At 42.3% G+C, this 23,399-nt stretch overlaps 1 protein-coding gene across 2 annotated transcripts in view; it reads left to right on the top strand.

Annotated features, from left to right (window-relative positions):
• Positions 1-4,614: 4,614 nt before the first annotated feature.
• Positions 4,615-23,399, top strand: part of FBXO25 (F-box protein 25) — a 41,462-nt gene continuing 22,677 nt past the window's right edge. For both annotated transcript variants that reach the window (XM_015416637.1, XM_015416636.1), the window contains exons 1-2: positions 4,615-4,672; positions 10,128-10,270. In XM_015416637.1, the coding sequence (XP_015272123.1) occupies positions 10,134-10,270 (137 nt within the window). In that variant the 5' untranslated portion in view covers positions 4,615-4,672; positions 10,128-10,133. The remainder of the gene's footprint in view (positions 4,673-10,127; positions 10,271-23,399) is intronic.

Below are 23,399 nucleotides of genomic sequence, written 5' to 3'. Positions count from 1 at the left end.
ATCGTATCAATTTTGCTTTGTAATATATCTGCTTTTACATGTGGAGCGACCTGGATCAGGCGCTTCAGGACATGGCGGGCTGGCTTAGACTGAGCCAATTGAAATTGAATCTGATGAAGATGGAGGTCCTGTGCCTGAGTCGGAGCAGATCGGGGGTAGGTATTCCATTACCGACCTTCGATGGGGCACCATTGGTGCCAGTGTCGAGTGTCATGAGTTTGGGAATGCTCCTGGATGCCGCCTTAACAATGAAGGCCCAGGTAGCAGCCACTGCCGAGGCAGCCTTTTAACATCTACAGCTGATTAGGCAGTTGGTTCCCTTCCTCAAATGCAATGACCTGGCAACGGTGATCCATGCTATTGTCATCTCAAAACTGGACTACTGCAACACTCTCTACATGGTGCTGCCCTTGTCCCAAATCCGGAAGCTGCAGCTGGTGCTGAAGGCATTGCACTGGCTGCCAATAGCATACTGGATTCGCTTCAGGATGTCTGTTGTGGGGAGGGGGAGGGAAAGGAGTTTGTAAGCCGCTCTGAGACTCCAAGTGAAGGACGGGGTATAAATCCAATCACTTCTTCTTCTCTCTCTTCAAGGTGCTGTTTTTGACCTTTAAAGCCTTATATGGTCGGGGGCCTGTCTACCTGAGGGACTGCCTTTCCCCATATGTCCCCCAGAGAGCACTGAGGTTAGGATTGCAAAATCGCCTGACTCTCCCTGGTCCAAAAGACGCCAGATTAGCCATCACCAGAGCAAGGGCCTTCTCAGTGATGGCTCCACACTGGTGGAATGAGCTCCCGGAAGACATCAGGGCCCTGGGTGACCTGTTACAGTTCTGCAGGGCCTGTAAAACGGAGCTCTTCCACCAGACCGATTTGGAGCTGCCACTGGTGAATGAGCTATTAACAACTGGACTATTATGGACCCCATGCTACTGGCATCTAGAACAACTTCAGACACCACCCTAGCTTCATCGGACCACCTCATAGAAATTCGTCTACTGGATTCTACCGCACTTTACGTAACTTATTTGTTATTTGAAATTTTACAATATTGTATTTATTTGTGTTTTATTGCATTTTAAACTGCTGTATGCCGTCTTGAGCCTGCCTGTGCAGGCAAGGCGGGATACAAATCAAAATTAATAAATAATAAATAAATACTTGTGCAAGAAAGCAGGCATAATCATGCAAACTGGCACATTCATCAAACACTGGGCCCTCCCTGCTTGCATCCAGTAAGCAGAACATGAGCCAAACCAAGTATAATTTAAGACCATTTTTACATCACGGCCAAGAAATCAGAATTCTGGTGTAAAGACAATAATTCCAAGGACAAGGTCGCAAAGAAGAATGTGTGGCAGAAGAACTTTGATGTGCATCCATATGACTATCTATCTCTGCTTAAAAAAAATGGATATAGCGTCATGTTCTCAGAAGTTGGAATGAGTGATGCTTGCAATGGGATGTTCCTTATCTGCAATTTTTAAATATCTGTGTTTCTTATGGCATTTAAAGGAGCTTCTAAGTGGAACTCGGAAAACACCAGACTAGAAGAAAGAAAAAAGGACTGTAAATTGGTAGGCCTTTAAAGCTTAGGGGAAAGCTGATGGATGGGAGAGGCAAGTTGATGGGAGGCTTATTAAATCATACCTGGAGAGGATAGAATGTAATGATCCATTCTTTCAGAATACAAAAATAATGACCAATTGGTACACCAAAATAAGCAATTTTCATGCAGCCTCTGGAACTCATTGCCACTGTATGTTGCCCATTATAGTTTCTAAAAAAAAGTCCGATGATGAGAGAAAATGTCAGTTATTCACTCTGCTGATTCTTGACTATAGAAGAAATAATTAATGAAACATCTGTTTAAGTACTCTACTTGATACTATCGGCAAGCTTATGATGTTAATATTGTTTGATGTCATAAATGTCCTTCTCGAAAGACACTTTGATAATTTCATGTTGCTTCTTAGCTCTAATATAGATTTTAATGAGTCATCAATGTCTAAATAGCTTTTTAAAAAATCATTGACTGGCATGCCCATGGCTTGTTAGTCAAAAGATCTGGTACAATAAATGTCACTGTCACTTCTTTCTTTTTGAAGTTGTGTGTTTAACTAGAATATTTGTCTTTCTGTGTCAGGGTGCCATCAGAAAAGATCATGGTGTTAAAGATCACACTATTTTAATCACTTGCTACTTATTAATAACATACTGCAACTTTAAAATAATTGGAACTCCAATCAATGTACAATTTGACTTTATCGGAGGCGGCACACAAATGCCCTGGAGCCAGAGGCATAGTGGTTGGTGTTGGACCAGTTGTAGGAATATCTGCTCTGTCTGAAGCTCATTGGGTGACCCTAAACCAGTTGTTTTCTCTCCAGTGATTTTTGCACAACCGGTTAAGCTGCAGTCTTACACATCCCCTTAGTGGGGAGTCAAGTTGAATGAACTCCATAGAATTTACTGTGTGAACAGAACTGGGCTGCAACGCTTTAGGGAATATTGAAGAGTATTTGCTGCATGAGAGGCAAGGCCAGCTTTCCCTATTACTGTATCTTCCAGTTTGGTGTAGTGGTTAAGTGCGCGGACTCTAATCTGGGAGAACCAGGTTTGATTCCCCACTCCTCCACTTGCACCTGGCTGGATGACCTTGGGCAAGCCGTAGTTCTGATAAGAGCTGTTCTTGAAAAAGAGCAGTTTCTGTCAAGAGCTTTCTCAACCCCACCTACCTCACAGGGTGTCTGTTGTGAGGAGGGGAAGGGAAAGGAGTTTGTAAACCGCTCTGAGACACCTTTGGGTAGTGAAGGGCGGGGTATAAATCCAATCTCCTCTTCTTTTCTTCCTATAGGAAATGTGTTGGGTGTTACAAGTCAAAACACTTCAGTATTTACAGGGTTAATTATGTTTGTTATGATCAATAGGAAGTCACATGTTTGTTTGTAAACAATCTGTTTAGACAATAGAATGCCCAGGAACTTTGGAGCTAACTTAATAGTCTGATTGGAAACCAATGTGTCAAGTATTTAGCATATTGGCTTCTCCTTCCTGTCTTTGTTCTGACTACAGAAGGAGACTCCATTCTTCCCGTTTTACCTTTTAGCTGTAAGGATGTAGGCATTGTAGCTCTTTTTTATTTTATATCCTGTGTACCTTTTTCCCATGTTAGGTTTATCGTAAACTTTTATATTTTAATACACACCATGGATTCAGTCTCTTACTACTTACTCAGTTAACATACTCAGTAAGAATCCCAACAAAATGCTACCACTGTTGAATAGCTGTTTGCAATGCAGCATTCAGGATACCCAACTTGGGCAGGGAAAAGGACCTCCACTAAGAAAATGGATTTGCTGAGACTTGCATCTCTATTGTACTACATGTCGGAATGGAGGGATTATAATGAACATAAAGAAGTTCTCACTGTTTGTTTTGCATGGGAATACTACTAGACACCCTTTGTGAGAAATTCCCAGGAGGGCGAGCCTGGAAAAGTGAGGTTTAGAGAGGGGGGAGACCTGGTAGGGTATAATGCCAGGCAGTTCAGCTTCCAACGCAGGCTTTTTCTCCAGAAAATGTAGAATAGATGTATTAAATAAACACATAAATTATTTCTGTCGTCCAGAGATCCCTTATAATTCTGAGAGATCTCCAGCCCCCCACTTGGAGGTTAGCATTTGGCAACCCTACAAGAACGGGTCTCCTTCTCCCCCCCACCCCTTTTTTTCAGGGAGACCGGTTCCAGGGAACAAACCTTTTACATTGCCAGAGAGGTCCGGGATTTTCTTCCCGTCTGGGGAAGCCATCCCCCACCAACACCCCCATTCAGGTGGGCAGCGGGTTCCCGGAACTTTTGTAAACAAGAATCACCACGCCCGGCCCCTAGGAAGAGTACCGAGCCGAGGACTTCCTTCTTCGAGCTCAGAACGTGGACATCGGTTCTTTTTTGTATTGCTCGTGTGCAACACAGCGGAATCAACTCCCATCGAGTTGCTATGCTTGAGGGAAGACAGGATAGCCCAAGGAGACTTGTTCTGTCTCAAGTATCACGGCAATCCCGTGCGCAGGTGCTCTATCATTTGTTTCAAGCATTCTCTTATCATCCTTCCAAGGCTTTGATTCCGCCTTTCACAAAATCCATTGAAAACGACAAGTACCGAATCGTAATAAATTATAGTGTTTGCAAATCCGATGGAACTCAGCCGTCCTTCCAATCCAAATACTAATGCATAAAGTTCCAAGGGAATTTTATTTTATAGCCGACAGCCCGTTTGCTGCACCCCTGGTTGCAACACCCCGTCTCTCGCTCTCTTGCTGTGTGAGAGAGAGAAAGAGGCGTATACTCCCCCACATTTCCCCCCACCCGCTGATACAATAAACGCGCAAACCACGCCCCCAATAATCTCAGACACCGCCCCTCCGTCCTTCTTACAAAACATTGACACGTGCTCCAGTTTCCTCTCATCACGTGAGGTGGGAGCCCTGTGGCGTCACAACGCCTAGAGCAGCCAATCGCAAGCCTCAATATGGGGTGGCAACAAGAGCGATGCGGCCCGCCCAATCAGTGAAAAGCAAAGGGGTGGGCAAAGAGAAGATCCTTGTTGCTTCGGTCAATAACAAAACTGGAAACGCCACCGCTGCAGCTGCTGGGCTAGAATAAACGTTGGTGAGACTTTGCAAAAAAAAAGGGGGTGTCTGGGGAGGGGAGGGCCACGGAAAGGGGTAGAGAAGGAAGAGAGAGAGAGATCAAGGTTCGAGGCTTTAGGTCGAAAAGAATTCTTCAAAAGAGTAAGGAGCAGCCCTGGGACAAGCGGGGGAGGGGCTGCTAAAATTGCAGGAGGAGAAGCTGGGGATTCTCCTTTTTTGTTCCCTCTTCACTTTTCTTCAATGTTTACCCAAGCAAAGTAAATCTCGTAATGGGCTTCTTTAAAGCAGGGGTCCCCCCCCGTCAAAGTATGGTTGTAAGTGTCTGGAGAGACCCGGATCTACAGCACAGCCCCCTTTCCCCACCCCCTTGTCTTTATAGTGTGACTCAGTCTCCCAGTGCTAGGAAAGACCATGCATGCCAAGTTTGTACGTTGCCAATTCCATGTGGGGTGGATCTGTACTTGGGAAATCTGTGCACTGTGGTCATGTGGGGCCACTGATGGGAGCCCCTCCCTCACCTCTGTGATCTGTTCCACTGTAGATCGGCATGTCCTTGAGGGTAAGGATCTCTTGCTTAAGAAAGGCTATATGGTGCCATGTAACCTCAATGGTATTGAATACCAGAATTTAAGTATTCATATTTTGTTTTCCTCCCCAGTGGGGGCTCATAGTGGCTTTCAAAAATGTAATGTAGAAAATACATATATATAGCTCCAACTCCTGAGTTGGTTCTGAATCCACTGAACCAGGTCAATTAGTGCTGTGGGCTTTGGTCTAAGAGCCAACAGTCCTTTGGCCTATACCAGAGGCTCACTTCTCCTAGGCAAAATACTTACAGCAGAGGTGCAACAGCAGCTCAGCCCAGATCTTAGACAAGTTTCTCAAAGGTGTTCCCAGCCTTCCTTATTTGACAGAAAAATAATATCATACAGCTATTGGAACAGACCAAGAACTGTTGGGTTCACTTTAATGGCATTCACACAAAAGCCAGCTATAAGCATTTAGGGAGAAGTGATGTGGTCCCTCTTAATAAGGCAGAAAAGGGAAGCTCCTGCCTTCTTTGGAGGTGGTGGGTGGAGCACTGACCAAAGCACAAGTTTTAAGAGTATACCTTTCCCTTGAAGTATTATCCCTTTGGACACAGGAGTCATTCCTTTGCAAATCCAAGTATGTGTCCTGGATAAATTAGTAATACAAAGATGCAAACCCTAAACGACAGCAGCGGTCTTCTTGACACCGAAGAGTTACCCATCGACACTGTGAGGATGTATATTGCTGTGACAGGAGTGTAGACAGGCAGAATTGCCTTTGCAGCTTTGCTTAGTGCCTGGTGGAAAAAAAGAAGTAGACCCTGTGTGTTCTAACAAAACAAAAGTGACAATTATTTCTAAGTGTGGGAACCTACAGTTTTCATCAGAGAGTTTTGCATGCCTCATTTGGAAATTCTGTGTAACATTTGTACTAACCAAAGGGATGTATGGGGAAAATGTCACTATTTATCATGGTTATTAATCACATGTGTATTAGTTGTTCTTCTAATGTAGTGATTCAATGGAATAAACGCAAAACGATTCATATTTCTTGTAACATTCTTTTTATTCAGATACTGAATCTTAATCAAGTTATCATCTTCATCTGTGACCCTGTCTCGTATATGGGAGGAATTATTTTTCATTAATAGGTTTTGTGAAGGTTTTCTTTCCTCGCTGTGATTGCTTGATGGTTTATGTTCAGATTAAGACATGCTGAGGCCCTAAACTAGGCCTCTCATAATCTCTGGCCATGCGCTGTATTTTATTTCGTTTGTGCATAAATGCAGCTGTTTGTGGTAGGTCTTAGAATGGTGGCTTTATGTCCTTTTTTGTTTGGTGCACAAGGAGGAAAATGTGTAGAGTCACATGGTGTAAGTATGTAAACCCATCTATGTGACATTACTTGACAAAATATCAATGATACTGTTATTGTTGTGTTAGGTATAAGTTCTTCCTGTCGCCATCCCTGAATCCGGATTGCTGTGTTGGGCTACTATAAATTTAACAAATCTCTTGACTGGGAGCCAAGGAAGGTTTTTTAGTGTATTTAAAGGCAAAGAGTTAGATGAAAAAAAAAATGTCATGGTGATGGATGTAGTGGGTTGCCATCTATAGAATATAGCAGCCTTAGGATTGTCTTCAGATGGATCCTTTCTTGTGGTTTGCACTTGAATGTAAATTTCTGCTTCACCCACGAGCAGTTAATACTGTATTTTGTGATGTGGAGGGCTCTGGAGAGGCAGCATATGTATTTTCTAAATAACTAAATATGGTGTTATGCTAACCAGTAGCTAGTTCAGAAAAAAAAATGATTTTGAGTGTGTACTGAGCATATTGCTGTGACCTGAATAGCCCAGGCTAGCCCTATCACATCAGATCTTGGAAGCTAAGCAAGGTCAACCCTGGTCAGAGTTTGAATGGGAGACCAGCAAGGAATACCAGAGTTGTTACACAGAGGCATGCACTGGCAAGCCACTTCTGAACGTCTTTTGACTTGAAAACCTATAGGTTTGGCTGTAACTTGACATAAAAAAATCCAGGCATGCTTACCATGTCATATTATTTTAGAGCCAATGCAAGGAGAAAATAAAATAGCCGCATCAGTCACTAATAGATAAAAAATAAGGCCCAGGCCGATGGTGCGAGTAAAGTAAAAATATATTTTATTGGTGGTGGTGGTGGTGGTGGTGGTGGAAACTGCCGTCAAGTCACGGCCAAATAGTGATCTGTGTAGGGTTTTCAAGGCAAGAGATGAACAGAGGTGGTTTGCCATTGCCTGCCTCTGCATAGCAACCTTATTCTTCCTTGGTGGTCTCCCATCCCAAGTACTAACCAGGGCCAACCCTACTTAGCTTCCAAGATCTGATGACCCCAGAGTCAGCCTGGGCCATTATTACTCAGTTAAAATTCCCTAAGCATTTTGCCAATGGACTTCTTCAGGGGAACCTGTAATATGCAAATACATTACAGCATTTTCATAAATAGCAGTGGTTATTTAGTTGAAATTATACAAATAAATAAAGCATTGTGTTAAAATCAAATTATGGTTTGTGCAGCTTAATATCAACCAGGTACAAAATTATTAAGTACTAGCCTGATACCTGTGCTTCGCTATGGTATTTAAGTTCCGTAAATCCAGTTATAATACTGATGATGTGAAGTTTGAAATGTGACATTTGTTGAAGGAATTCTAGTGGAGAAAATTGTAGTGTAAGAAATGAAGTGAGACATACGTACTCCCCCCCCCCCACAAAGGAGCTCTCTCTAGATCACACTGGTGGTTCTGCCCTCAGGTGCTAGGATCACCAGGCTGCTTGATGAGATCGCTCTGGAGCAGGCAACATAGAACTGTCCATTTAAGAAGCAGTCTCTACTTGTGGCCTCTCTACTTGCGTTCCTGGATTGTTTTGCTCATATTGAGACTGTGTTGTTCTGAGCACCTCAGGGTGATCTTGCTGGTACTTGGCCTGCGCAGCTCAGTGCACTGCAGGAGTACTATGTGCAAATGTCTTTGCCGCATTCCTAAGTTGCCTCCTCCTGGCAACTGCCTGTCCAGTGTAGGAGGGGGAGGAGTATTAGAAGCCACTGTGGAGGCTGGGCTGGCAGGATCACTAAGGCGTTACTGCTGGGGTGGGCTCCCTCATGGCTTTAAGCACCCTGCGACAGCTGCTGCATCTGACAGGCAAACGCCTGTTTGGTGTAAGGTGGGTGGAGTGTGTTGGAAGCCATCAGAGAGGCTGGGTCAGCAGTACCGCTAAGGTGATCCTGCTGAGGCAGCGTCCCTGATGGATTAAAGTACTCTGGTGGGCTCCCTCGGGGCTTTAAGCACCCTGCAAATGGTGCTGTACCTGACAGACAACCGCCTGTTAGGTGTGGGAGGTGGGGGGAGTGTGTTGGAAGCCATCAGAGAGGTTGGGCCAGCAGCTTTGCTTCACCTCACAGGTGGTTGGCCGTTCCTGATTTCCTCAGCTGTCATTAGCTCTCTGCAGTCCCCTGTAACTGTTGCTTTTTTACCTCAGAACACTGAGCTCTGCAGCTGACCTATTGGAGAGTGGGGGGCGCAGGGAGCCAGTAGCCTGGCAGCCACATAGGAATCAATGGGGGGAGCACATTTTACCCCTTTTGACCCCCTTAGGGGTCGAATTTATAAAAATCTCTTCTTAGTGAGCACCTACGCCATGGTAGGAGCGCTTTCTCTGAATTTGGTCTAGGTTCAGCGGTTTGGCCTGGGTGTTGATTTTATGGTGAGGGGACTTTCTTTTATATATATATAGATGATGGCTTGAGCTTATTCTGTCCTTATGACAGCATGGAGGAAAATATGCAGTATGAACTATTTCATCAACCTTTTAGGTGAGAAAAATATATTCTAAAGAATTTTACAACATGTAACTCTACATAGGTGATATATATCAGTCCGTGCCCCGTAATAAACTTTATGTTGTAAATACAAGAATGTGCATATCAGAACACATAAAAATATATTAAATTGAAAAGAACAAGTGCCCCATTGGCTGAATGTAATTGAAAACAATCACGGTCCCTCTTACTTTACCTTTTGGGCGGTACAAAAATTACCTTGTCCAAATGAGGAGTTGCTGTTGAAAAAAAGAAGCTGATTGGATCATCACACTCTAGACCCTGGCACCTAAAGGGTTAAATTTGTCTCTGGAATTACATCCACTTATGTAAAATAGACAGATATTACGTCAGCTAAACACTGGTATATACTAAAGTCCTTCCTTTGGCAGTTGCTACTGATCTTGTGTTCATGTTGAAGAAACACTGCAAGACTAATAGGTTTGTAACATTCATATAGGGAGAAGAAAGATTCTTTTAAAATTGAGCCAAAGCCTGTTGGGTGCCAGACGGTTTATCTTAATTCTCCTATGAACGGCGAGTTTTTCTCTCTCTCCCTTATTTTTTCCATGCAATAGTTTGGTACCCAGTTGATATTATAATGTACACATTGTAATTTGATTTTCAACAGAATGCTTTATTTATATAGTTTCAATTAAATAACCACTGCTGTTTTTGAGAACTTAGTAATGTGTTTGCATATTATATATTACAGACTTCCCTGAAGAATTTTAACTATACAATAAAAATATGTATTTTACTTTATTTGTGCCATTGGCCTTTTTTAATCTCTAGAGCTGATGCTGCAAGTAAGTGCAAATGGCGTTCTTGTATTGTTTTCCTAGTCTCTTCTTTCTTCTTGCATTTAAACTGTTTAGAGACATAATGAGTCCAGAGAAGTATGCTTTAATCATCTAAGTGAATTGGCGCTAATACTTTTTTCTTCTGTGGTGGGTCTATTATCTCCTCCCCACCCTGTTCCTTGCTGAAAATGTTCTTGTGGCAGTGTTATGAAAAGCATCCTTCTTGCTTAACAGCAAAATTAAAGCCATGGTATTGGTCAACTGTATTGTTGCCTTTCAGAAAATCATGCCTTTTTTGGGCCAGGACTGGCGGTCTCCTGGGTGGAGGTGGATTAAAACAGAAGATGGTTGGAAGAGATGTGAGCCTTGCAGTTCAGAACTTGAGGATGAGAACAATAAGCTTAATAACATCAGTCATACTATGTAAGTTTCCTTGGGGGAGGAGAAAAGACTGGTGGTGGGCCTTCTCATGGGCTGAATTTGTAATATGTGGAGGATGCTGAAAACTATCTCTGTTTATCTGTTCTGTGCTATCATTTACTTGCTTGTTTGTTTGGAGTGGTTATATTGTACCTTTCCACCATAACAGGGAATTTATTTAAAGAGGCAATCTGTTCAAAATTAAAGACAGACCCTTCCCCCAATTGCCAGGAACAGAGAACAGCATCACTTCTTAAGCATAGTCACACAAAACATTGGGGTTTTGCCATATAAAAGTGAAAAGGTGTCAGAGTTTCTTGGAGAAGAGCCACTACAAGCCCTATCGTATGTTTGTTGAAATTTGTTTTATTTTAAGTGGTACTTGGAGTAGAACCCCTAAGGATTATCTGAATGAATGGGCAAGTCCAGATAAGAGAAGATCTTTCAGGTACCTTTGAACTATTCCATTCAGGGATTAATGCGTCTATTGAAACTGTATGGTGAGCTGAGGTAGATGCTGCAGATTCATCAGGGATTTGGAGCCAATGCCAAAGCCATTTCACCACCTCCATTTCCAGGTGCTAAAAACTACAAAATGTCAGACACAGAAGAGGAGATGGATGGAGCATGACCACAGGGTTTCAGATGATTGCTCTTAGCACTCCACAATTAAGGAGGATACATTTACACATCTATCACCAATTTTGACATATTTCTTTGCCTCAGTGTTTTTCCACCAGAATCAAATCCAAACAATGATGACCTTATAAATTTAGCTTGTTATACTTGTTTGCATCTGTTAAAACCTTTCATTATATTGTATGCTAATTTGCTGTTCAACCTCTGTCTTATATGTATGGACTGGTAAGCTCCATTTCATTGTGTCTGAGGAAGTGTGCTTTGCACACGAAAGCTCATACCTTGAATAAAACTTTCATGGTCTTAAAGGTGCCACTGGACTCCAACTTTGTTTTTAAAACTGTCGTTTGAGGAGGAGAGTGTAATGGTGAATCGTTAAGGTACCCTTAACTTTGGCATAAGAAGATGACAACTGAATGATTGTGGATTTATCTATGAAATGGAAAATGTAGACTTAAACCTCAGGGTTATAGGCACAATAATCTTTTCTGGAATAACACATTTTTAGGCTTCAGTACATTATTTTAAATTTTCCAAATAGCTACAAATAAGGTAGAAGACTCAGGTTGACTTGGTAAAATTAGGTAGTGGCATGTTGCGGCTGAATTGCTCAACATGCTCTGAGGATTGTAGAATAATACCTGACTAGTATATAGAAGTGATTTTAAAATATTAGTGCAATGATGCAGTCAGTACATATCTTGTGGGGAAAGGACACCTGTTTTGTGAGTGCAGCTGAAAGCTGCTCTTATATTAGACAACCAGTAGTATGGCATTCAGGAGTAATATAACAGCCTAATTATCTGATACAGTGTTGCCATGGGGACTCCACTGTTTTAAATATAAGGTGAGCTTTTATACCTATGTTGTTAAAATCTAGGTTAATGCTGTTAAAAGCTTGAAATTGCAGGTTGGCATGACTCATTACATGATCTTCACCAAATGGGCAAAAGATTTCAGCCCTAGAAGCTGAAGTGGCAGAGATGACAACTGAATATTTGCATAGATAAAGTCAAGCATTCTTTCCATCTCTTGAATCTGGGCTCATATGTGCTTTTTGCAGGCACAAAAAGCACAAGGATAAAGTCCCACACATTTCTGCCGGAGTGTGTTGTCAGCAGTAAAACGGATGTTTCAGTCATGGGATGCTCTTCTTTTTGGCCCCTAGGTTGTCTGTGAGGGATTCTAGAATGGTTGCAGCTGAGCCTTTAGTACACTGCTTAGTCCCGGAAGTGTGCTAGGTGCTTGTAGAATCCTACAGGAGCTGAGTTCCTGCCTAGGTGGCAGATGGGTGGCTATGATGGACCAAAATGGTAGGGGAGGTGGTTCAAGAAGGGTACAAGGAATGTTTCTAAGGAAGAGAGGGAGAATAGTAGGCAGACTGAGTCATACCAGTTCCTAGGCTTTCTTCCAGTTGCTGATATTGGAGCTAGACAATGGCTGCCTAGATGGAGCCTGCCTTCTTGCTCAAGTTATGTTATGACTTGGTTACATCAAGCTGTAGAGAAAGGCATTATGATTGGTTGGACTGGGCAATGCTAGCTTTCTCTGCCACATCTTTCTTGTTGGTTTTGGCCATGCTGTATGGTGGAGCTGTTGTCCTGTAGGGTGGGTGAAGCTGCAGCTGTGGCAGTTTTAACTATAGCTCCACCCACATCTCTGGATTGCTGGCTGATCTGATAGGGTGGCTTGACGACAGTGCTGTGGATCTTTTATGCTTAGGCTTTCTGCAGTATATTCGCAAGATTTTCTTTGGACCCTCTGGCCCAAGTACTCCATAGCCAGTGTCTTCTCACATGAACAGATGAAGTAGCCTTATACTGTCAGACTGTTGGACTGTTCTAGGTCTTGAAGACATCTCCTACCTTTTGGTTATACAATTGTTCATCTGATTTCAGATTATTGTTTTCATCTAGCAGCTCTTCATATCTAACTTTCCTCCTTTCCTCCATCAATGTTGACATCGTTGCCACTTCCATTGGTGCCACCCATTTGGGTGTTTTTATGTAATGTCTCAATTTAGCTTCTTTCCAGATTTCCATTAGTGCTCCCCTTAAGGTGTGATTTGTAAAGTTCTTAGGTAGTTTTCCGTCTTCATACCAAACGTACTTGTGCCACCCTACGCCCAGGTTGTTTCCTTCAAGAGATAGCAGTCTAGAGTCTTCCAGCAGTATCCAGTCCCTTATCCACGTCAATGCTGCTGCCTTGTAGTACAAATTCCAATTAGGTACTCCAAATCCTTCTGTTTCTTTTTTGTCCTGTAAATATTTCCTGTTAATTCTTGGTTCATTTTTCTGGCACAAAATATACCAATTTTAAGGAAATTCAATTACTTTAAAGACTTTGAGAAGATATGTAGTAAATTCATATGGGAGAATAAAAAACCAAGAATTAACAGGAAATATTTACAGGACAAAAAAGAAACAGGAGGATTTGGAGTACCTAATTGGAATTTGTACTACAAGGCAGCAGCATTGACGTGGATAAGGGACTGGATACTGCTGGAAGACTCTAGACTGCTATCTCTTGAAGGAAACAACCTGGGCGTAGGGTGGCACAAGTACGTTTGGTATGAAGACGGAAAACTACCTAAGAACTTTACAAATCACACCTTAAGGGGAGCACTAATGGAAATCTGGAAAGAAGTTAAATTGAGACATTACATAAAAACACCCAAATGGGTGGCACCAATGGAAGCGGCAACGATGTCAACATTGATGGAGGAAAGGAGGAAAGTTAGATATGAAGAGCTGCTAGATGAAAACAATAATCTGAAATCAGATGAACAATTGAATAACCAAAACGTAAAATTTTCGTGGTGGGAGAAGACTCAGTTACAGGCGATATATAAGACGGATAAGAAAAAAGGATTTTATAAGGGAAAAAACGAACTGGACAAGATCTGGCTGTCCTCTAGCGATAAGCTTATTCAAAAATTATATAAGCTGCTGATGGAAGAATATATGATGGCAGAAATGGTGAAAAGAACAATGGTGACGTGGTCTAAAGACTTAAACTATATGCCAGAATCAGAACAATGGGTGGAACTATGGGAATCAATAAAGCTAATGCGGGCAATACCCTATAAAGAGAACATATACAAAATGTTCTACAGGTGGCACTGGACACCAGAGAAGATAGCCAAATCTTATGTAGTGACTAATAAGAATTGTTGGAAGTGCAAAAAAAATGTCGGCACATTTATGCATATGTGGTGGAGGTGTGATATTGTACAAAGATACTGGGAAAAGGTTTTCCGAATGTTAAAAGAAATAATAGAATTACCGGTACCTTTCAAACCAGAGACAGCTTTATTAAACATGATCCCAGACATGTACTATAGTACAGAGAAATATGTAATTATATACTTCCTTACGGCAGCAAGAATACTGCTAGCTAAACGATGGAAAGATGAGAAAGTACCTTCAGAAAATGAATTAATCGAAAAAATGATGGGTTTAGCAGAAATGGATAGATTAACTTTGAGATTACAAGGAAAAGATAAGGAGATATTTGAAAATCGATGGAAACCATTTTATATATGGATTGATAATGTAATTAGAAAAGACTCACAAGGATAAAAAATGTAAGACGAATGCTGTATGTAAATTACGGAAAATGTTAAATAAACGGTTTAAAAAAAAAAAAGACATCTCCTACCTGAGATCCTTGGATTAGCAATTGGTCTTGGAAATTATACTTACAAGGCACGTACACTCCCAGCAACCTTTGGTTCCCTGGCAGGCTGCAGTTGCTGCGGACTTTGCCTCCTATTGAGAGAGAGAGAGATTGGATTTATACCCCGCCCTTCACTTGGAGTCCCAGAGCGGCTTACAAACGCCTTTCCCTCCCCCTCCCCACAACAGACACCCTGTGAGGTGGGTGGGGCTGAGAGAACTCTGACACAAACGGCTCTTTTTCAAGGACAGCTGTGCCAGACCTTGTGACTGACCCAAGGTCACATCAGCAGGTGCAAGTGGAGGAGTGGGGAATCAAACCCAGTTCTCCCAGATTAGAGTCCGCGCACTTAACCACTACACCAAACTGGCTCATATAGGAGTATTATGGAAATCTGAAATGTTAAAGATACTGATATATAAAGTCTTGCTTTGTATTTTTACTGAACTCCAGGAAAACATTGTGATATCTTGTTTTGTTTTATATACAACTTGTATTTTGCTTTCCTACATAATTTTGTGTCCCTAGCAAATTGTACATTTTAAATAGGAATATTCAATAATTTGCTTGTTTGAAATATAAATTAGACAGAATTTAGAAAGATACAGAAATGTCATTCCATGAGGAAAAATTCTTCACCCAGAAGAAGGAAGGGGAGAAGCAGCTTCACAGTTCTTATCCCAACTTCCATTGAAGCACAATAGAAACATATCCACAAGATTCTCTGTCGATGCCACTGGTCCTGAAGCTACACTAGGGAGCCTACCATCTCCCTCTGGCCCCTGGAAGATATGTCACCCTTCTTTTGTTCATTCTCTTGTATTTTGAACATGCAAGGTTGATGGGAGGTTTAATTTTTCAGACAAAGGCAACCGTTCCTCAGTTTCCACTCTACTAAATCTTCTTTTTAGTTTGCTTCAGGATGTGGTTTTTGTTTTGTTTTGATTAATCCAATCAAGTCCTTTTCCATTCTTGTAATAAGATTAATTTATAGAACTATAGAACCTACAAGAAGGATAAACTTAGATAAGAAGATGTATACTAAAAACTTGATGATATATCATAAATGATTACCTTGTGTTTGGGCATTAATATTCCCTTACCACTTGTATTTATATAATACATCTGAGAGCTGTTTGCATTCTTCACAGCTGGATCATATTGTTTGCTTGAGGAGGCAGTCATAATCAAAAACAATGTTCTTCTTTGGTCACTTCTAGCTAATTAGTCCCCAGTTAATAGTAAAAAATATTTGCTGTTTGATACATTTCTACTTTATACTATTTAATATTCCATTTCCTGTGGTCATCTGCTTCCTTCTGTTTGACTTTCTGTATTGCTATATGTAACCCCAGTTTTTCCCACCAACTCCAGTTGAAGGAAGAATTTATGGGACCTGGGTTTGTTGATGGGGGAGGTGACAAAAAAGAAGAAAGTAGTGGTGCTTCCAGCCCACTGGCCTCCACTTCCTAACAGGAAAGATGGCCAGTAGGCAAAAAAAAAAAAAATCAAACACAAATCTCTCTTTTCCTAAAAAAACTCTCCTACAGCTCCCCCTCAGGGACAAAATATCTCCCCACCCTGAATTCCAATAGTGGGCCAAACTCTCACGGTTACATATGCATTAAAAATTATTTTAGCTTGGTATGATCTGCAAACTTGTTTATAGATTCCTTCTTTCCTTTTCAAAGTCATTTTGAGTGTCTTTGTCATGGCTCAGGTGGGGTGTCACCTGACGCTGCCACCACTTTGGTTCCAGGCTCCCTTGAGAAGGCCCAGAGCACCCTCCCAAGTCCTTTAGACCTCCCTTTTGGCTGAATAATAGGCGTGAGGACCAGGCAGAGTACATCAAGGAAAAGGTTTATTTTATAGGAGGTCAAACAACAAGGTGCAGAATAATAACAGTAAGTGGGTGAAAAGAAATCAAATGCCCTAACGTGTCTAAATATATACTGTCCCTAGCTCACTATTCCAAGTGGCACTAGACTACTCACCCTTCCCTCAGGATGAGGGTCTCTCCCCCACAGCAGCCTCAGTCCCTTCTGACTCTGTCTTCTGGGAAGAACAGCTTTTCCTGCTGCACCAGATCTTTTATTCCAAGCCCTCCTCTTTTCCTATTGGTCAATATTGGCTCCAAAACCTCTCAGGCTTCTGGGAGTTGTAGGCCCAGCCTCACCTACTACTAGCCAGGCTCCCTGAGCCTAGTAGGCCTCTGGTGGCACAGCCCAGATCATGACAGTCTTGAATACAATGGATCACAAAACTGATTCTGCAGAACTGGGATTTCAATTCTAAGTACACTTAACTTGCTAATGAGACTTGTGGAACTCCACAGGTTGTGGGTCAAGTAACAGTTATTAACCATGCTGAAGAGCTCAGAGTGGTAATAGCTGCCCCCTTCTCATTTGATCTTCACATCAGTCATGTCTAGTATCTTGTAGTGGTATGGGGGCTAGACCAAACATGCTCAGAGTAGAGGCTGAAGCAGGATCTCTCCAGTCACAGATGCATCTGGTGTTCCCCATCCCACAGCACAGTGGCTATCAATGTAGGACTGCAAGTTGGTCCAAAGGAAAGGTGGGGGCAGAGAGGCACTAACCCACCACCCTTTTCCTTGAAATGGTGATGTTGTGAATCGACCTAAGAGTTACTCTGGCAAAGTCTGTCTCTTCTGAATATATGGGGCCATGCATCCTGATTGTCTCCATATCCTTTTTACTGTTAGGCCTGCTTCTATTAGCAGGAAGCAAAAGTCCTAGAACCAAATTTTGAATAGCCATATGGTCTGCTTCCATTTCGACTTCCTGTGTTTTGATTACTATCTGTCAGTTAACACTGCCATGTTGCTGGAATGTGTGGAGGGGGAAACCACCTTCCTTAAACCACCTTACTTTCCCTGTTATGCACAGTTTCACTGTCTGACTGTTGTCTTGACATTGGGATGTTCCAGCTGCTGTCGGCTTTAGCTGGGAACCAACGGCTTTTGCCCGCTTTCTTTCCCCCATGCGCGCAAACTTTGCTTATTAGCTTCAGCTTGTCAGGGGGGTGTTTGAACCTAGTATAACTTAGGGTGCCATACTGTTCCGGTGCATTCCTGACACAAGCAGTACACATGTCATAGTCCGGTGTACCAATAAACAGAATTCTTCTTATGAAGCACTGTGTTGTGTGACCTGACTATCAAACCCTAACACTATCATGGCCCACTTGCCTTAAAAAGCCTGTGGAAATCCCATGACTACAATTCTTTGCCTGTGCCAAGGTTTTAGTGTGCTGCTTAGGAGCTGTATGGCCCTTTCTATGGGCCTTAGGATGAGTCCCATGTCATGGCAGCTCTCCTCCTCTTAGGAGTGGAACAAGAATTGTAGCAGGAGAAACCCTGATCCCTGAAGAAGATACACAGCTGTGCATGGTATTAGGGGTGTTGGTAAGGTTGCCAACTCCAGTTTGAAAAATGTCTGGATATTTTGGGGGATAGAGCCTGACGGTGGGGTTTGAGGAGGAACCTCAGCAGGGTTTAGTGTCATAAAGTCCACCCTCCAAAGCAGCCATTTTCTCCAGGGGAACTAATGTTTTTTGCCTTGAGATGAGTTGTAATTTTGGGATATTTCCAGGTCCTACCTGGAGGTTGGCAAGCTCAGTTATTAAAGAGTTTTGAGCAATGGCTTGAGTACTTGAAAGGTTGCGCTGAAAACCAGACTTAGAACAAAGAAAAAAATACAATTCCTCCCAGCACCTAGGGTTGCCAGCCTCCCCTTCCCAAACCCTGCCCTTCCCAGGCGTCACCTTGCAAAACTCCAGGAAATCTCCAACCCAAAGCTGGCAGCCCTACGAATCATAACTATTACATGGGATTCAACCTTCTACCTATTTCTTTCTGCTTTTATTCCCGTGGAAGATGGCTAGGTTCTTAACCTGGAACAAAAGGGTTCTTCCATGGTCAGCCCAAGTTAAGAAATTTCAGGACTTGGGCTGCAGGCATGCATTCCATTTGGAGTAAATTCTATATAGATCAGGGGTGATTTCTCACGAGAGCTGCCTCGCAGCACAGCGCCGTTTGCCTCGACACAAACGTGTCAATTTCACACCCGAAGCTCCGGGGCTGCATTTGACTCGGGGCTTCGCCCGATTTCCTCCGCAGTTTCATGATCCTCAAAAACCAGGATCATGAAACTGCGGAGGAAATCGGGCGAAGCCCCGAGTCAAAATGCAGCCCCTGAGCTTCGGGTGTGAAATTGACACGTTTGTGTCGAGGCAAACAGCGCTGTGCTGCGAGGCAGCTCTCGTGAGAAATCACCCCAGGTCTCTGGCTTCCTATGATGCCTTTGGAACTTGTTCCGGTATCTAGTTTCACTGACTGTATGGCCAGTCACTTTCCAGCTAGATACAGCTTTATGGATGGAACTGTTGAAGTTAGGGTTGCCAATCTCCAGGTGGGACCTGGGGATCTCCCACTTTACAACTGATCTCCAGCTGACAGAGATCCGTTCCCCTGGAGAAAATGTCTGCTTTGAAGGGCGGACTCTATGGCATTGTATCATGCTGAGGCCCCTCCCCTCCTCAACCCCCACCCTCTCCCGGTTCCAGCCCCAAAGTCTCCAGGTATTTTCCAACCTAGACCTGGCAACCCTAGTTGAAGTTTTCAAGCCTTTGGGTACCATTTTAGATCTCTGTAACTTTAAGAAAAACACACACTCACATACAAACATGTTGAGATGAAGTAGGGTTAAATTCCTCATTTCTTGTCCCTTTCTAATATGTGCAATTTTGTCCATACAAAGTGTACGTGTACTTTCCCCACTGTCTATACACTTCTTATTCTTATTCTTCTTGTCCTAGTGATTTACAACATCTGGCCTACATTTTGGGTGCTTTTAAAACTTGAACTGACAGTGATAAATACTTTCATTTGACAAACTCAGCTGTTTTATTAAAAGGGAATGCTGGTGAGTAGGGAAAATGCCTGTGTACAATTTTCCTGTCAGAAAACGACGATAGAAAGATAAAGTAATTTGACTTTCTTATTGTTGTATGCTTTGTGCTATAGAGTTTTAGCAAATTGGCTTATCTCTGTTTGCCTTCTTTTTTGCAAAGCGGTTAGTCTATCTCAAGTTATCAGTATTTTGGAAAAGTAGATCTTTTGTATTTTCATTTCTTTTGCTTCCTTTAGATTTTTTTTACACAAGTCACAAAAGTTTAATTTAGCATCTCTTGTAAATCTTGTGGTAATTTTTGCTTCAAAACAACTTTTAAAACAAAATTTTTAAAGTTGTGACAGAGGAATATGTAGTAATGAAAAAAAGGTATCCAAAAATACCAGTCTGCATATACAAACAACATTAGTGGCTCATAACTGCTTTCAAAAAAGTCTGCATAGTCCAGTTGACATACTCTTTTGTGTAGACCCATGAACTGTAAAAACCTTTGGTACCCTATTTATTGGTAACTTGAAAGAAAAAAATCCCTAACAAATTTGGAGGTGATTTAACATGTTTTTAAGGTGATGATCACAGGAAGTATAGCATGCTCAGTGATTGGAGTCATTTGAGGAAGTTATGTGTTTAATCAATGAACTGAAGGGTGACTGTTTATGACTCTGATCCATGCCAATAAAGGTTTTGAATTGAATTGAATTGAATTGATTTGTGAGACAGTCCTGAAGTTTTGATTATGCCTGTATCCTGTGCCTGTTTAAAAATGTTTGTGGCCCCTGACCAACAGCCCATGGTATAATAATGAAAACACTAAAACAGTAATACAGAAACTTCTAGGCCAGCATAAAAAACATGCTGGTTAAAGGTTTATCATTACCTGTCACCTGCTTAAAGGAGGGCTTTACAAACAATAAAGGTCTTTTTCTGCTGGCAGAAACTGTCCAGACTTGGGAACAAGGGAAGACTTATAAATAAGCCATGCGTGGGATTGGGAATACTAAGATTTTTTTATTCAATCAAGTTTATAACTAGCCCCTGCTTAGTTTCTTCTGGCAGCTTGAAGTAAAATATGTGAAACGAAGTTGCCTTACATACCAGTAGTTTCTCTACTCTAGAACTGGCTATTCTGGCACTGGTGTGCCAAGATTTTAGGTTGGGAACTTTTCCTAACCTGCCAGTTAGCTTCTTTAACGGGAGATTCCAGGGACTGGACCTCAGAACTTCAGCGTGCAAAGCCACATTGCTAGAATTGCCATTCTGCCTTTCCTTTGTTCTGGACAATGAGGGAAGTCACAGCTTTGATTAAGCATGGAAAACCAGAGGGAATGTTTTGCTACCCTGTCTTCGTGAGCTGCTGCTTCTGAGCTTGCCTTAGTTGCAAGCCTGCATCTGCAGTTAGTACTTTTGTCCCCTTGTTAGAAGCCACTTGTTAAACCTATGAAGCAGCATCCTGTGCTGCCTCATGAATTTCCAGATTTTTCCAGAAAGCGGTGTTGCAAAAAAATCAAGTCTCTCTTTAAAAATATCAAAGGACAGTGTTCATTAATCTCCACACTATTTGGCAAATCAGAACACTTGGATCCCTACTTGCAGGTTTGTGGGGGCCACACATACTTGGAGACTCCATTTCTTTTATTACTAACTAGGAAAAAGGCTCGTTGTGGAAATAAATACAACAGCCTCTAGAAAGAGGCTCTGGGCAGGTGCCCCGGCCTTGGACACTCAGTGTCAATTTGCTGTGGCGACCTCAGCAGGGTAGAATGACACTGAGTCCACCATTTTCTCCAGAGGAACTGATCTCTGCTACCTAAAGAACAGTTGTAATTTTGAGTGATCTCCAGCCCTCACCTGGAGATTGGCAACGATGGTTCCACAGAAGGGAATGGTTGGTTTGGAGGGTGGAGTCTATGGCTTTGTGCCTGTCCGAGGTCCCATGCCTCCTGAAACCTCACCCTCTCCAGGCTCCATCCCTCACATCTCCAGGAATTTCCCACCTGGAGTTGGCAACCCTATCTCCTTCCCAGCCAATCATTAACCTACCTTTATTTCCCCCTCTTCAGCTTTCCACCCCCCCATACATCAGCCTCTCCTGTGCTCTGAAACCCTGACTGCTACATCACATTGGCTGTCATACAGGGGCCACCTCATCAGCATATAAAGATACAGAGCCCACCATTTTCTCCAGGGGGACTGATCTCTGCCATCTGGAAAGCAGTTGTAATTCTGAGTGATCTCCAGCCCTCACCTGGAGATTGGACACATTTTACCTCAGAAGAGCAAACTGTTTAGAATGTTAGAGACAAAAGCCAATCATGTTGCATATGCAAATGACATCTGTGTTCCGAGGCAAAGGCCAATGAGGCTACATATGCAAATAACCTCTCTGTTCTGACTGGCTTTGGGGGGGGGGGAGGAACAGCAAACTGTTTAGAATGTTGGAGGCGAGACTCAAGCAATGCAGCCAGTGGATAGGAACAGATTCTGAGTGACACACCAGGGCGCCAACCAATTCCGGAGCATGTGGAATGTTCTAGAGAAGTGCCATCACCATTCGGCTTTTATGTATAAGGGAGATTTGCATTGCAAGTCTGGTGACTGGGCTGGTCATTATTTTACAAAACCTTTGTTTCAGACATCTTCCTTTTCCCCCTATGAGATCCAGACTAATGTTTCTGCACAGTCAGACTTTTGTCCTTGTTGTTGTTTATTAAATACTTGAAAATATTATTCCCAATACTTTATAATCATCATATGGTATGCCATAAAATATATTCTAGTTCTGCAAATTTATGTTTGACTCACAATATTCCTTGCTGTTGACAGGGAATCTGTGAAAATACTTCAGTGATGGATTAATCTTATTATTTCTTTTTTTTTTTTTTAGCAGGGGATTTTTTATTGATTTTTTTTTAACACTACAAAAAACTACAACAGAAAGGGGGAGGGGAAAAACTACATATAAGGGAGAAAGTAAAGAACCCACTACTGACTAAGAACCCAAGAGAGGAGATCCTCCAACTAGCTTTTTTGCATCCAAACTTTTCATCTTTGTACTTCTTATGAACTGTGTCGAACTTTTAACCCTCCCCATTTACATTTAATTGCCCAATAACAGTGCCCCCCATCATGCCCTGGAACCAAAGTTCTCAAAGGCACAATTAAGAGTCCTTCAGCCTTTATTTCTTCTTTTCTCTTTTCCGCAGTTTGTAGGGTCTTTTCGGGGCTGCTGCCCCCTGCTCAGACAAAGAGTCCTCGCCAGATGAACCAGTTTCCAGCTCACCACTGGACCTGCCGTCCTCTTTTTTTTTTCTCGTCCTCTGACCTTCCCAGCTGCTCCTTTAGAAATTCTTGAGCTTTAAGAACAGAGTCAATCTTTACCTTCTTCTCTTTGTATTTCTTTCTGCGTTGCCTTACTTCAAATGGAATATCCTTTAGCGTTCTAACAGCATTCTCCCCCACCTTCAGGGGTACCACAGCCACTGCTTTCAGGATAGCATCCCTGACGTGCCTCTTCGAGAATCTTACTACAATTTCCCTAGGCAGATTATTTTTCTTTACATATCCTGAATATGACCTGTAGGCTACATCCATGTCGTTGAATAACAATTCCACCTTTATACCTGTTACTGGGGCGAGTAGCTCACTCATAAGTTCTTTAAGATTCTCTCCTCTATTCTCTGGCACCCCTTGGAAGCGCAGGACCATGTTGGCCTATCCATTTGCACTTGCAGCATCTGATCTTCCAAAGAAACAGTTTTCTTTTCCAATTTTTGCACTTTCTTCCTCACTTTCTGCGTTGTCTCAGCCATTTCCTTTACTTTCTCAGCATCCTGCTTTATTACTTGGATCAAGTCTGTTATTTGCGTTTGTTGAGTAGTGAT

Source organism: Gekko japonicus, unplaced genomic scaffold (genome assembly GCF_001447785.1).
Source record: "Gekko japonicus isolate JY-2015 unplaced genomic scaffold, Gekko_japonicus_V1.1 scaffold5147, whole genome shotgun sequence".
Taxonomy (NCBI): Eukaryota; Metazoa; Chordata; class Lepidosauria; order Squamata; family Gekkonidae; genus Gekko; species Gekko japonicus.
The sequence above is the reverse complement of the archived record's forward strand: the minus strand, read 5'-3'. Positions and strand labels throughout refer to the sequence as shown.